Source organism: Bactrocera dorsalis, chromosome 3, assembly GCF_023373825.1.
Source record: "Bactrocera dorsalis isolate Fly_Bdor chromosome 3, ASM2337382v1, whole genome shotgun sequence".
NCBI lineage: Eukaryota > Metazoa > Arthropoda > Insecta > Diptera > Tephritidae > Bactrocera > Bactrocera dorsalis.
This window is the reverse complement of record NC_064305.1, coordinates 86,585,183-86,598,707: the sequence shown is the minus strand read 5'-3', so window position 1 is coordinate 86,598,707 and position 13,525 is coordinate 86,585,183. Positions and strand designations below refer to the sequence as shown.

Sequence of the window (13,525 nt, the reverse complement as noted above, 5' to 3'; positions counted from 1 at the left end):
TCGCTTATAGTACGCTAAAAAGTAAGTAAGGAGTACCTAAACTTATTATCATTAGCGTAGAGTAACTTTATTATCAGATTCATCAGTACGACTGGTCATAGCGAAATCGCTGGAAAGTGCAAAGCCGATGAAGTCTCAAATGAGGGCATCCTGGGCCCGATTCTACTGAGAACGAATAGTGTCCCTGTTGTCCTATGGCGGTCTAGTGGTGGACCTCTGGACTTCGTGTGAGCAGGCGCTAGTCAGTGTGCGACTTCGGGGTCTTTCTAGCCTAGTGTGGAACAAAGTAGATCTACTGAACTATTTGTTCTCAGTACGGTACATCTTTTCGCATTCGTAGTGGTCTCACTAGACATTGCGTGTATGCGGTAAAGCAAATTTTTTGCGGACGTTAACTGTCAAAGTTTTATGTTCGTATTTTGCAAGACTGAGCTTGAAACGTCCCGACGGTCGTATTTATATTTGGCGAACTTGGTCAAATAGCTGCTATTAACATCAGGCACCTCAACAAATTTTCCTAGCTTTGATGATTTTTGAGAGTCTTTTCGAAGAACACTTAGGAGTATCATCATAGACTGGCGCTTTCAGTTGTTCAAGTGGGATACGTTTTTGAATGGATCTTTTACTCCAACCTAACCTTCTTTTAGAAGATCTCTGATACAACTGTTTAAACTGACGTAAGCTTCCTCAGATTCGGAAGGACCTCTCCGAACCGTTGATACCAAATATATGGCGCAGACGCATGGACAATGACATCATCTGATGGGTCGGCCTTAGGAACGAACGATGAGTTGTACGAGATTTACGACGACATTGCCATATGTAGTTCAGCGAATCGAGAGACAGCGGTTGTGTTGGCTAGGTCATGTCGTCCGAATGGATGATAACACTTCGGCTCTGAGTGTATTCGATGCTGTGTCCGCCAGGGTAAGCAGAGGAAAAGGAAGATCTCCACTCAGTTGGAAAGACCAGGTGGAGAAGGACCTGGCTACATTTGGATCTCCAATTGGCACCAAACAGTGAAATGGATGAGCAACTAACGCGCTTGTGTAAACTCGGCAATAATCGCGTAAGCGGTGGCTACGCCAATAAAAAAAAAAAAGAAGGTGATGCCATTTGTGAAGTTTGAACCTATTCCATTGCTTTTATAGCCAATCCTCTAAGTTGTTTTCAATTTCTTCGAACGCTCATACAAATTCTATGGTCTCCCTCTATAAAAAAAAAAATATTATAACGTGACTTTCTTTCTATTCTCTCCTCGTCTTTGTGTTTGTGCTTCGGTTATCAAAAGTCAAATGCATTTTTATTTATCATTTGTGCTTTACAACCCTTTCGCCTTTCAACTGGCGCACAAAGAGATCGAGTTCCGCAATCTAGATGAGAATCTTCAGCCTTGAGGTGCAAGCCGTGGACGAATCGCACAAACAACAACAAAAGTAAAATAAACAATGCAAAACATCCGAGTATTGACACGTGCATGACTTTATGTAAACATTTGTATGTATATATGTATATACATACATGCTATTTGTGTGATTGTGTGTGAGTTTGTGTGCAAGAATGCACAGATAGAAATCGAGAAATCCGTATAAGCTGACAAAAAGCTAGAAATTGCTCTCCATTGAAAATTTGGCTTATCGCGCAAATCGAAAAGCCAGCGACGACAAATGGCTGTGGAAGCTGCTCGACATAGTTGAGTATATACATAACTATATATATGTATATATATATATATAAATGTACATATGTATGTATATTTAAATGTTTGTTTGTGTTGTTGTGCTGCATGCTGTGCGCTCTACTGCCGTCTGGACGGTTGTTCGGTCCATTGCATTGAAGCTGTGACCGAAGGCTAAAGATATTTATCAGTTTGCTTACTTCATTTCCTTATGTACATAAGTAGATATGTACATACATACATACATATTGTATGCATGTGTGTGTATTCTTATTAACCATGTTCATTGCTTCTTTGCCGGAATAAAGATAATATCAACAAATGTCTGTTGCAGTTTTTACACTTTCTTGTACATGTGTGTGTATGTGTGTGTGGGTGGCATAAACATACATACATATATACAAGCATGCAACATATACCGATATATATCTGCATGACTTTGTGCAAATAACCAAATACAAATACAAATATAAAGCCAAGCAAACAGGCGCACAAAGCAAACAAATATCAGCAACAACAACAACAATTGCAACGGTAACGCCAACAAAAGAATGTGTCTCTTATTCACCATTCAACTAATCTTTGCAATTTCCCCCAAGTGATAAAACAGCCAAGCACAGTTAGTGCCTGCCGCAAAGGCGCTGCATTCGCGTACACCCACACACATCTACACGCCCGGCCGCCCAACCGCGCAACACTCCTGGCCGTTGCGTTGAACAAAAGTACCGTTGAACTATGTCCTTTCTTTGTGTCAAACATTGCGCTGAGTCATTCATTCATTCAGTCACTCACTCATTCATGCCGGCACTCGCTCTTGATGTCCCGTTGTCTGTCTTCTCGTCGCCTCTGTCTCATATGCTTTTGCTTTCTTCATTTTATTTTTACTGTTCGCGCGTCTGCGTTGAATGCATTCACTTCCGCATTGATGGCGAAAGTTGCCAGACTTTTTTTTGAAGCTCTTCTTGCAATTGCTTATTTTTATTTGTAGTGAAGAGGGCGTTGTGGGAGAAACAGTGCTGTAAGAAAAATATCTTAGAATTATTTGTTATTTTAATTGCAATTTAATTGCTGCAAGGATTCTTATATATGTATGTACATATATAGTGCTAACTGTTAATGCACAGTGGAGTCTATTTGTGAACGTATTTTTGGTAAATTGATCTCCTTTTTCTTGGTTGGTGAGATTACGACATCAACGATTTCCATTATATCGTATCATCCATTATCTAGTATTGTAAGGATTGATTCGAGAAACCAAAGGAGGTCAACTACATACATCTCCATTTCTGTATAAAGCTCGCTTTACCTCACGGCTCCTTCTTAGATAAAGTTCGCAAGAGACCAACTTATCGCATTAAAGTGGATTATTTCTTTTCATAATAAAGTATGTGTGTCCAAGGATAGAAGTACCGAATCATGAACTTCTGTCAACATGAGCGGCGAGAGGCCCAATTGAGTGATAATTTGGTTCATGAATCGAACAGCTTGCTTCTTAATTGCCCTCTAAGTCCAAAGTTGTTCCTTTAAGGGATACTGATTCTGGGTTGGACTTCAGCGCTGACTTTCTCTCGATGCCTATGCTTCTTTTATGACGTATATGTTCATAACTGAACACAATTACGATTGTCAATAGCGCCAAGTGAGCTAAAAGACTGACTGTTTGCTCAATAATAATGGATCAGCGTTCCTTAGATCAATGATTTCAATATTTTATATCCGGACTTTTTAAAGTCGATTAAAGAAGCTCTAAGTGAGTTCTGTCATCACATTTTTTGTGTATTTGGAGAAGCACACATTGCAAAGTTCTAACCGACAGATTTTATGCATGAGAACCATCAGAGAACCTACAAAATATGTACATAAATATAGTATATAGTATAAATGATCACCGAGACGAACTGACTCGACTTTATTATTACTGTCTGTCTGTATATACATGATCATGTCGTCCAGTTTTTGGAGATATTGATATAAAATTTTACAAATATCCTTTTTTTCCAAGAAGCTGTTAATTTTTCAGTGTTACCGATATCGGGCCACTATAGCATACAACTGGCATATAAACTGGACGATCGGAATTAGGGACTTGTAGGAAAATCTTTTTCCTTTGATGGAGATATATTCACAAAATTTGAGATGAGTTTTTGCACAGGCTAAGGCAACAATCCCCGAAAATATTGTTCAGGTCGGACCGATATCACATACAGTTGCCATATGTTTTAATAGCCAAAGGAGCTTTATTTTTTATTGTGATTAAGAGTAGTGTCACTGTTCACAAGACCAATAAATCCTGGAATTCGAATAAAATAAAATTTTACTTTCTTAAATGATGATGAGATACAAATTTAAAAATTATTTTTAGTCTAGTCTATACTAAAATGTCCCACTGTCTCTATAAGCAGTTCGCTGTTTCTATGCAAGGATATAATGGAAAACGGAGTAACCAAAAGGGACCGACAACTCTGAGGCTATTCGTTCTTGCTAACATCTTGCTTTAGTTGCTATCTGATAGAGATATGTATACTTATATCTTTTTCCATATTCTTCTTTGTTTATGTCTACATTAGAAAGGATCGATTTTTACTATAAAATCTCATAATTATGAAATGTTCGACGGATCATTCTGAACAGCTTTGCCTTAGAGACTGTGCTAAGTCGAAGTTTAAAAGATCTGAATAATATAACCATTATAGAGATATTTTAGATGGTTATCCGATGTTTCTGATTCCGACATATGATCAATAGAATTGCAAAAGGCGCCTACGTATTAAATCTTATTCGGATATCTCGAAAACTGCCGTACACGTTTTTATGATCCTAAGAAAACTTCGCCTTAAAAATCGAACAAAAACAACACTCTACAAGTGCCTCATTATTCCCATCCTTATATATGGTGCGGAGGCAAGGACAATGGCATCATCTGATGAGTTGGCCTTAGGAGTGTTCAAGAAAAAAGTTTTGGGGCAAATTTATGGTTCTTTGCGCATTGGTAACGGCGATTCAGTACCCGCCGGTTGAAGTAGAAGAAGAGGAATCCGTTGGTTAAATCAGGTGGAGAAGGATCTGAATGCGCATGGTACCTCGAATTGGCGCCAAATAGCGAAAAAAAGAAACGACTGGCGCGCTGTTGTTAACTCGGCTATAACCGCGTAAAGGATGCCAGTAAAAAAGTTCTTCTTCTGAAGAAGATCGACCTACTCTAATGTTCATACATATGAGGAAAACCACAATCAACAGCTGTTGTGCTCTTCCTTATAAAAATGAGCTTGTTTGTCCAATTGGCCTACCGCCTGCTATTCTTTTACGTATACGTTGCGTATCAAGGATAAATACCAGGAAGAGTAGTAAGAAGGACAAACAACACAAAACTGCTATAAATCCTCAATGTTGTTTGCTGGCTTTCTCTTTTCTCTTCCACTAGGAAAATAGCAGCTGAGCTAAGTTAGTATTTGGAAATATTATCCTGAAAGTCGTATATTTAGCACCCACTTTCTTTCACTGTTTGTCTTTTGACATTTCTCAATTTGTCGTCGACACTTGTTGTGGACTGTCGCTCGTGCAGTTGTGCGCACGCAATTATTGCACACACTGTTGCTGCCAAATTGCCATATTTTCATCAACTTTTGTTGACTTTTTTTGTTTTTGTTGCAAGTTGCTTCGCTCCATTGCGTCAATGACTCAATTAAACTTTAGTACTCGCACTGCACTTCGGCTAACGGTTAACGGTCACCGACACAAATGTAACACTAACAGCAATAACAACAAAGACTAACTTCAAGCAATGCTTGCTGAGGCTAACACGTGCAATAACAACAACGCAGTTTAAATAAACATTATACCGAATTGAAAAAGCGAAAAACAAACAAAAACAAAAGCACAAAATGTAAATTTACAAGTAAACTTTTTCTAACTAACTTCATTTCGTTTTGTATATTCTCATGCTCATGCTCTTCTCTCTTCTTTTCTTTTTTTTCTTCTCATTGCAGGTAATGCATATTTATGAATTGAACACTCTGACATTTTGCGCTCTTCGCTGCTGCATTTATCGGTATGTATGTATGTATGTATGTAAATATTGCAAAAGTCCTTACTTTGTTGCCGTGCAAGTGAACTCGCTGCATGCGCCAGAGTCGGAGTCGGAGTCAGCTGGGCTCCAGCTGGTGTCGGAAGTTGTCGGAAATATGTCAAATTTGAATAATGGAATTTATTAAATGTTGGAAAATTATTATTAGATTTGCTTGACTTAATGCAATTTCATTATTATACATGCTGAACCGAGAGAAAAGCAACAAGAATGTTTACAAAAAGTTGAAAATGGAAGGGTGTTAACTAAAAATTGACAAGGAGCAAGGCTCAACGTGCAGGCTTTTTGAATATCGTATGTGAGTTTTAAGAGATGGGTGAGTGTTTGAGTTCACACGAGTTTTTGTTCGCAGAATGTTGGGGTTATGTGTTTAGAGTCAGGAAGACATGAAATTTGTGGAAAGAAATAATGTTAGGAATAATTCATAGTTAAACATTTTTTTTACTGATTATTTGGAAACATATTTTCCTTTTCAATTCTCTTCAGAATAACATAACTTTCATGTTTTAATTTTTTACAAAACCTCAAAATTTGTTTGAAAAATACTTCTAAACAAGTTCTTGGTTTTTTATTTCATATCCGTGCAACATGTTGCTACAGAGTATAATAGCTTTATAGAAATATCGGTCAATATGTGAGATATAACTGGATTCAATCGGGTCAATACTTCCCTTAGCTCCCATACACCTACAGGGTTTGTCCGGAAAGTAATAGGACTGAGTCGATTTAAAAAAATTTATTGAACCATCCCTTACAATTCTTTAAAAACTTTCAGCGTGATTTCCAAGCATTGAAAACGTCCGGAATAGCCGTGAGAGCTAAGGTGCATGCTGCTAGGATTCCCTCTGTCGTCTCAAAATGCTTGCCTTTCATCGGCCTTTTTAAGCAAGGATTCGGATAAAAGCCCGCGGGCCACATCTTGACTGTAGAGCGGCTGCGGAAGCGTTGGGCTGTTTACAAGAAAGGCGTTGTGCGTCGGTCGGTTGTCGTGGTGCAACTTCTAATCGGCTGAGATTTCTTGTCGGACCCGATTGACCCTTCCGTTGAGTCTCTTGAGGACTTCCACGTAAAACTTGGCGTTGACGGTTTGTTCAGGAGGGAAAAATTAATGGTGAACGATGCCATTGATGTTAAAAAAACAATCGTTTTCACTTTGGATGTTCTCATTCTTCCCTTTTTTGGGCGAGGAAGACAACGACCTCTTCTCGGCCCTCCAAAAAGGCGTGGTGCTACCGAAACACATCACTTCTTGCTAAAGCAACATCTGGATAAGCCTGCTTGATCAAATCAAACGTTTCTGTCGGTGATTTACCGACTTTCACGCAGAATTTAATTCCGCACATATGGTCTAACACTTATCTCAACCACCCCTTTCCCAACCACTTCCCGACCAGAGACCACCCGTACATAATTTTACCCTCCTTTTTTATATGAACTTTCTTTTTCAATAATTTTCATCCTAGTTTTATTTCTTTGGTTTCAAAAATTTTCGACTTTGGTCTAATAATTGTTGTTTAATTTTATTATTTTTATCAATTTGTGGCAACATTTCATACATCACTTTATTTATTTCCATAACGTAGTTGAATGAAATGGTCTAGTCATTTGAGGAGCGTTTGAAATAACTTAAATATTTTCAAGTTAACAATCATATTATAATATTGCTTTAAAATATTTCCTATAGATATTTCAAGCTTTTTTACCCTGAAAATTTTGAACATATGGTAACTCTATCTTGCTTTTAAGAATGTGAAGCAAAACTGTAATACTCTTCACAGGTGTATTTCTTTAAGCATAAAATTTTATAAAAAGATTTCTATCTTCGTTTTGATTGTTCAGTTTGTCGGGCAGAAAAGTTGACTCTTGGGGAGAAAAGAACGTGTACAAAATTTCAGACCGAAATTATATGACATTTATACAAAACCCTTTGCCACTTTGCATTTTCTGTCAACATCTTATGTTCTTCGTGGAATTGCCAAACTCAAGAAGTAAAGAACTAAAATAAGTAAAATCAGATAAAATTTGCTTTAATTTTACTTAATGATCGGTCTGTCCCGTATTTATTGTTACTTTGTTTCAAAAATAATTTTTCTACAAATCTGAACTCATGAAATATTTTTAAAAATTTTCCGGCGAATATTTTAGAATAACAATTTACTTGGGTAAATGAACTCGTCAGAAGAAATTTTGCTAGTAAAACCAACTATGAAAAGTTAGTCCTTTGCACGCACAGTTGCCACACAAGGATTATTTCCATAAATGACATTACGTTAAGTTAGTTCTATTAAACTGATGGGTATAGTCCCAACCACTTAGAGCGGTACCCCGCCTCTGCCACGTTCATGCATTTTTTGATGATCGCCTTACGAACTTCTCTTTCCTTGCATTGAAAGCGTTTCTTCACAAAAAATATAATATCTTTGATTTGCAATGGATCCAGTGGCAGCTTGGGTATACCGCTCGGTTGTTGATGTTTCGACGATAGTTTGCCGGGCACCGAGTGTGTTGCCAGCGTATCATAATCGAATAATATCGTCAAGAGTGATTGTGTGCAGGCCTCCAATGAATCCCATAGAATAGTGTAGAATTCTAACTTCGATATGAGGGTGCCATTCGGTCCAATATGCATGAATGTTCTGCCATCCTTTCTTCTCTGCTCGTCTACTTCATTATATTCCATACTTTTTTCAGCGCGAGATTTGCCCTCCTCCGGATTGATTTCGTTGTCGTATTTCGGGTATAGCAATAGTCGATGTCTAAATGGAAGATCTTCTATTATAGGACGGCCTGGCAGCAGGTCTTCTGCGAATATATGTGTCGGCACTTCAATGCCGCTTTGATTGTAAAACCTGCAGTTGCAGACGTCTCTATTTTAAAGAAAATGATAAATGAGAGTTCAAAACTTATTTGTGTATTGAAAATTGAAATATACCTTGACGAATTAGAGTGATTAGACATTATTAGGTACTTTTTTAGAACAGTGCTAGACTAAATTTCTGAGTGACTATGAATATGTGTTTGCAGGCAGACGTCCAATAATTTTGTTCATATGTGAACAGTGAAAGCAATCATTTCCATTACAGCTATTTCACATTAACCTGTTGAAACAAACTAACTGCACTTCCGCTCTGTCACCGAAAGAATTTCTCAGCGCTCTCTGAAGTTTAACTTAGCGTTGCCACTTTGGTACGATTTATTAAGTCTCACTCACGTTTTCAAAGTCAATGCCCATGATAGCTTTAAAGCTACTAGAACTACTCTTTGCTTTCGAAACTTTGAACATTATGAAATTTGCTCGCTTTTGTACCAATTATCCTTAAGGCATGTAAAAAAACATAGACTCTTAGAAATACACGAAGACATTTCGCTAGAAAATTGTCTACCAAAATTTAATCTGATTCTTAACAAAAAATGTATAAAAATTTAGTGGCAGCCCTTTGTATGTAGGTAGGTAGGATTATGCTGAATGAGAGCCAGGCCTTTATAGGTTAAGTAGTGCACTCTCCTTTATTTATGGAGTGAGAATTCCTTTTTAAGCAGAGTAAAAAATTTCCTGTGAATTTCAACATTTCATAGCACTTTGAACTTCTTTTTTATATTTAAAGGGTGATCCATTTAGAAGAATGAAGGGTACCTTTTTAAAGAAAAAACACTGAAACTTCAAATTTAATGGAGAATGTTTGTCATCATTCGAAAGAATATTCATTGGCATTTATGTTTTCAAGATTACCTCTTTCAAATGCTGGCCGCGGCTACGACTCAGATGGTTCATCCGTTGAGTCCAACTTTCGTTGACTCTTTCGAGCATTTCGACTGGTAACTGCTGATTGACATACGCGATGTTTCGCTCCAAGGCCTGAATCGAAGTGGGATTCTCGACATAGACTTTAGACTTTACATATTCCCTCAGAAAAAAGTCTAACGGTGTGATAACACACGATCTGTGTGGTCAATTGACCGACCTAAAACGTGGAAATATTTACAAGAGATTATCGCCAAGATCACGAGCTACAATTTCAGGCATCAATTAGTCGGTAAACATGGTGCGATAACGTTCGCATTCTCACCGATGGCGATCCACCAGCCTATAAACCCCATCAAACCGTTGTTTTTTCAGAATGAAAAAGCAGCTCTTCAATCTCTTCAGATTGCTCTTCGTCCACATGTTACGTGATCTGTCAAAAAAGCCTATTAAAAAAAGTACCTCTACTTGGATCACCCGTTATTGGTAAGATAACACATTATTGACCTATGTACGAGTATCCACTATAAAAATCACTAAGTAAAAATAAACATTATAAGTTGTGTATGAGCACTAGAGTGGTTCGAATTTACTTATTCTCGGCACCAACCGATATATTTAAGATTTTACTTTTCCTTGACTTTGTGAAGATTTTTTTGTAATGCTAGATATAGTATACGACATAAGATCAATAGTAGTTCGAAAATCGTTATAACAAGTTTAAGGGTTTTAAGATAAATACCTATCAATCACAGAAAAATATAGTTTCATGGATACATCTTACGAATTCGCCGATATTTTCTTTATAAATCCAGATATAGATTAATTGCTTTTTACTTTAGATATCTGTGGCTTGAGAAGGTACAGTCTGAAATCAATATTTTTTGCAAGAAACTTGTCACACCTTGACATAACTATTTTAGTTCTATCATCTCCAATAAAACTTTTTGTATTACAAAGTTGAGGAATCTGCTCGAAATTGCGGTGAGTTAAACGAAAAGCATGCGTGCGCCCATTTTTATGCTACATTATAAGAATGTAGCTAACATTTACCAAATTTGGTTAAAATTGGTCGAGGGGATGCTGAGGTTTTATAGACAGTTGGTACTGCCGTGTCCGTTTTGCATAATCCCAATTATCAACATTTAGTTAACATATCTCAATTTTTACTCCAGCTATGACCCGCACGGACAACTGCTGAACGTCAGATAGATATTCAACATTAAGTTAATTTCAATGTAGCAGTACGCCTAAATGTAGGCAATGTTCTTACTTACTCCTTCCCTCATTGTTATTTTGCTTTCTAACAGAACTGTTGGGACAGATGTAGAAAAAAAGAAAGACATTTGCTAAATTTTGTATCAAAAAGTTTGATGTAACACGGACTTGAAATCTTGGTATGAGAATGTTATTAAATATACCATTTAGTATGAAGGGTTCGTTGTTAGTTTGACTAAATTATTGACTAAGAATAATATGCAGTGAACGGAATAAATACATAATTATATAAGATAAGCCCGACTTTTATCGATTCTGTCCAACTTTTATCAAGTACGGTTTTTATGAGAAGTCCTTACCTACGCAAAGATAGGTGTAATGCCTCGAGTCTTTAGAATATTAGAAGGACTTGTGCTCTTAGACCATAGACAGACAAAAATGTTCTATAAGATGAAGTGCGAAATACGTAGAACGTTCAGTGTAGCGGCGGTAAACATTGTTTGCTTGGAACTAGGTCGGGAAGTTAAAAATTAGACACATTAAACTTTAAATTCACACAACAAGAAATAATACAAAACATCTGATTATTGCAACAAAAACGTCGAAATAAACATTTATACAAAATTACTTAATTTAAAACTTAAAAAAGAAATGAAATGAAGAACAGTTAGAGTTTAGGAGATCGTATTGCGCAGCGCACAAAATACTATATCAGCTATCTTTCTAGGATCTAATTGTAGTTTATGGCTTGATATGCAGTTAAGAGAGTGGGTTCGCAGCGTTTCTGGACCGAATACCAGAAAGAGGAGTACATTTATACAATCGCTTAACCCTTTCGATCCGAACGGGTCCTATGTGTCCCAGTGTATTTTCAAAGAGACCTAGCGTAGAAAATAAGTGGTTAAAAAAGTTGAAATTAGTCCCTTTTCGTAGCTTATACTATTCTTAACGGTATTTGTTTACATTCGTGGTATTTTAAATAAGAAACACGTGTTCATTTGCCAAAATAGAACGAATGGTTGGACGCGTATTTCATAATTCGCAGTGAATTTAGTTGATATTTTTGTAAGTTTATACTGTTTCTAAATTGACTGAAACCTTAATAAATAGTTTGTGTTAGTGTTTTTGACATATTGTGAAGTTGGTGAGTACTAATTTATATTGTATTTTTGTAATTATTGATATTTATAAGTTTGTGGGATATATGTGTCCCATCAGTATTCCTTGTTGGGCTAAAATGTCCCAGTCAGGATCCGACGCACACATTTATTGTCAAACGTTTTATTTCTATTAATAATTTTGTAACTTTTGTACAGACTAAAAATGTCAAATCAATAGATCGCAATACGATTGCTAATATCTTGAGTCTTCTGATGAAGGTGACGACTTTTTCCGGCATTAGTAGTGATGAATATAAGCCTACAGATGGTGAGGAGTCTACTACTGGAAAGCAGTGATGCTGAGCATATTGATCATCAAGACGAGGATGTAGGAGATAACTTACAAGAAGTAAACTCTGCATACAGTTTTCATAATACCATTTGGTCTGTTCCCAATGTGGCTTTTGTTCCAAGAAAAACAGTGAGCAGCCCTCGAGTTCCAGACATAGGACAACGTTTTAAAAGGACTGATAATCCTTATGATGTATTCATGAAAATTTTCCCAGAAAGCCTTTTTATGCGTATTACACATGTACCAACGAACGAATAGAAATTTTTCGAAAATCTAAACCGGTGCATAAAAATACAATGCTTACAGATATTGGAGAAATAAAGATTGTTCTTGGTTGTATGATCATTATGTCATATAATCGTCTACCATCCATTAGACACTATTGGTCAAAACATTGTTCTATGGGAAACGATGCTATAAAATCAGCTATTACACGGGATAGATTTCAGTTATTGTCATCGAAAATGTATTTTGCTTCACCTGAAAAGCCAGAGGGAGCATCTAAACTATACTATATTGAAGATATGTTGGAGTGCCTGAAATCTCGATTTTTAAGTTCAAGGATGGAAAGCGCATACCAGAGTATTGACGAAAGTATGACGAAGTTCAAGGGCCGATCTTCTATGAAACAATATTTGCCGTTGAAGCCCACTAAGCGTGGCATTAAAATGTGGCTTAGGTGTGATGCTCTTACCGGCTATACCTATGACTTTAATATCTACTGCGGTAAAGAAGAAGGAGTTCTCGAAGGAACTCTTGGCGAACGCGTAGTTAATAAATTAGCTGCTACAATACGAAAAACTGATGTCACATTATGCTTCGATCGGTTCTTCACTAGTATCAACCTCCTTGAAAATTTGAATTATGCCGCGTTAGGAACTGTTATGCCAAACCGTAAGAAATTACCAGTAATTAATATTAAGCTCAAGAAGGGTCAATGTATTTTGCGAGAAAGCAACACAGGCTTGATGTTTGCGAAATGGCATGATACCAAGGAAGTAATCGTTGTAAGTAATTGTCATTCATCTGAAATGTCGACGATAGAAAAAAAAACTACAAAACGGTCAAAAAGTCAATGTAGACTGCCCTGAAATGATAAAATTTTACAGACAGATAATGGGAGGGGTTGATCGAGCTGACCAAATCGCAGGCCAATACGAATTGGACCGGAAGTCTACCAAATGGTGGAAAAAAGTTTTTTATAGACTACTTATGATGTCTGTTGGAAATTCCTGGGTAATCAGTTCTCAACTTGGACGAAAACAAAACCCACTAATTGAATTTATGATAGTTTTGGCTGAAACATGATTGAAGAGGGAAAGAAGAAAGGCATGTGTTCGTCGCAGTGGTA

General features: G+C 37.0%; 2 protein-coding genes across 2 annotated transcripts in view; one reads left to right on the top strand and one right to left on the bottom strand.

Annotated features, from left to right (window-relative positions):
* LOC105229665 (uncharacterized) overlaps positions 1-13,525 on the top strand; it is a 339,005-nt gene that overhangs the window by 48,565 nt on the left and 276,915 nt on the right. The window lies entirely within an intron of this gene.
* Positions 7,784-11,548, bottom strand: LOC105229664 (early boundary activity protein 2). Its single transcript, XM_011210083.4, has 2 exons — positions 8,695-11,548; positions 7,784-8,629 (listed from the first exon to the last, which is right to left on the bottom strand). Exons 1-2 carry the CDS (start codon positions 8,718-8,720, stop codon positions 8,047-8,049), a joined length of 609 nt encoding a protein of 202 aa, XP_011208385.2. The 5' UTR covers positions 8,721-11,548; the 3' UTR covers positions 7,784-8,046.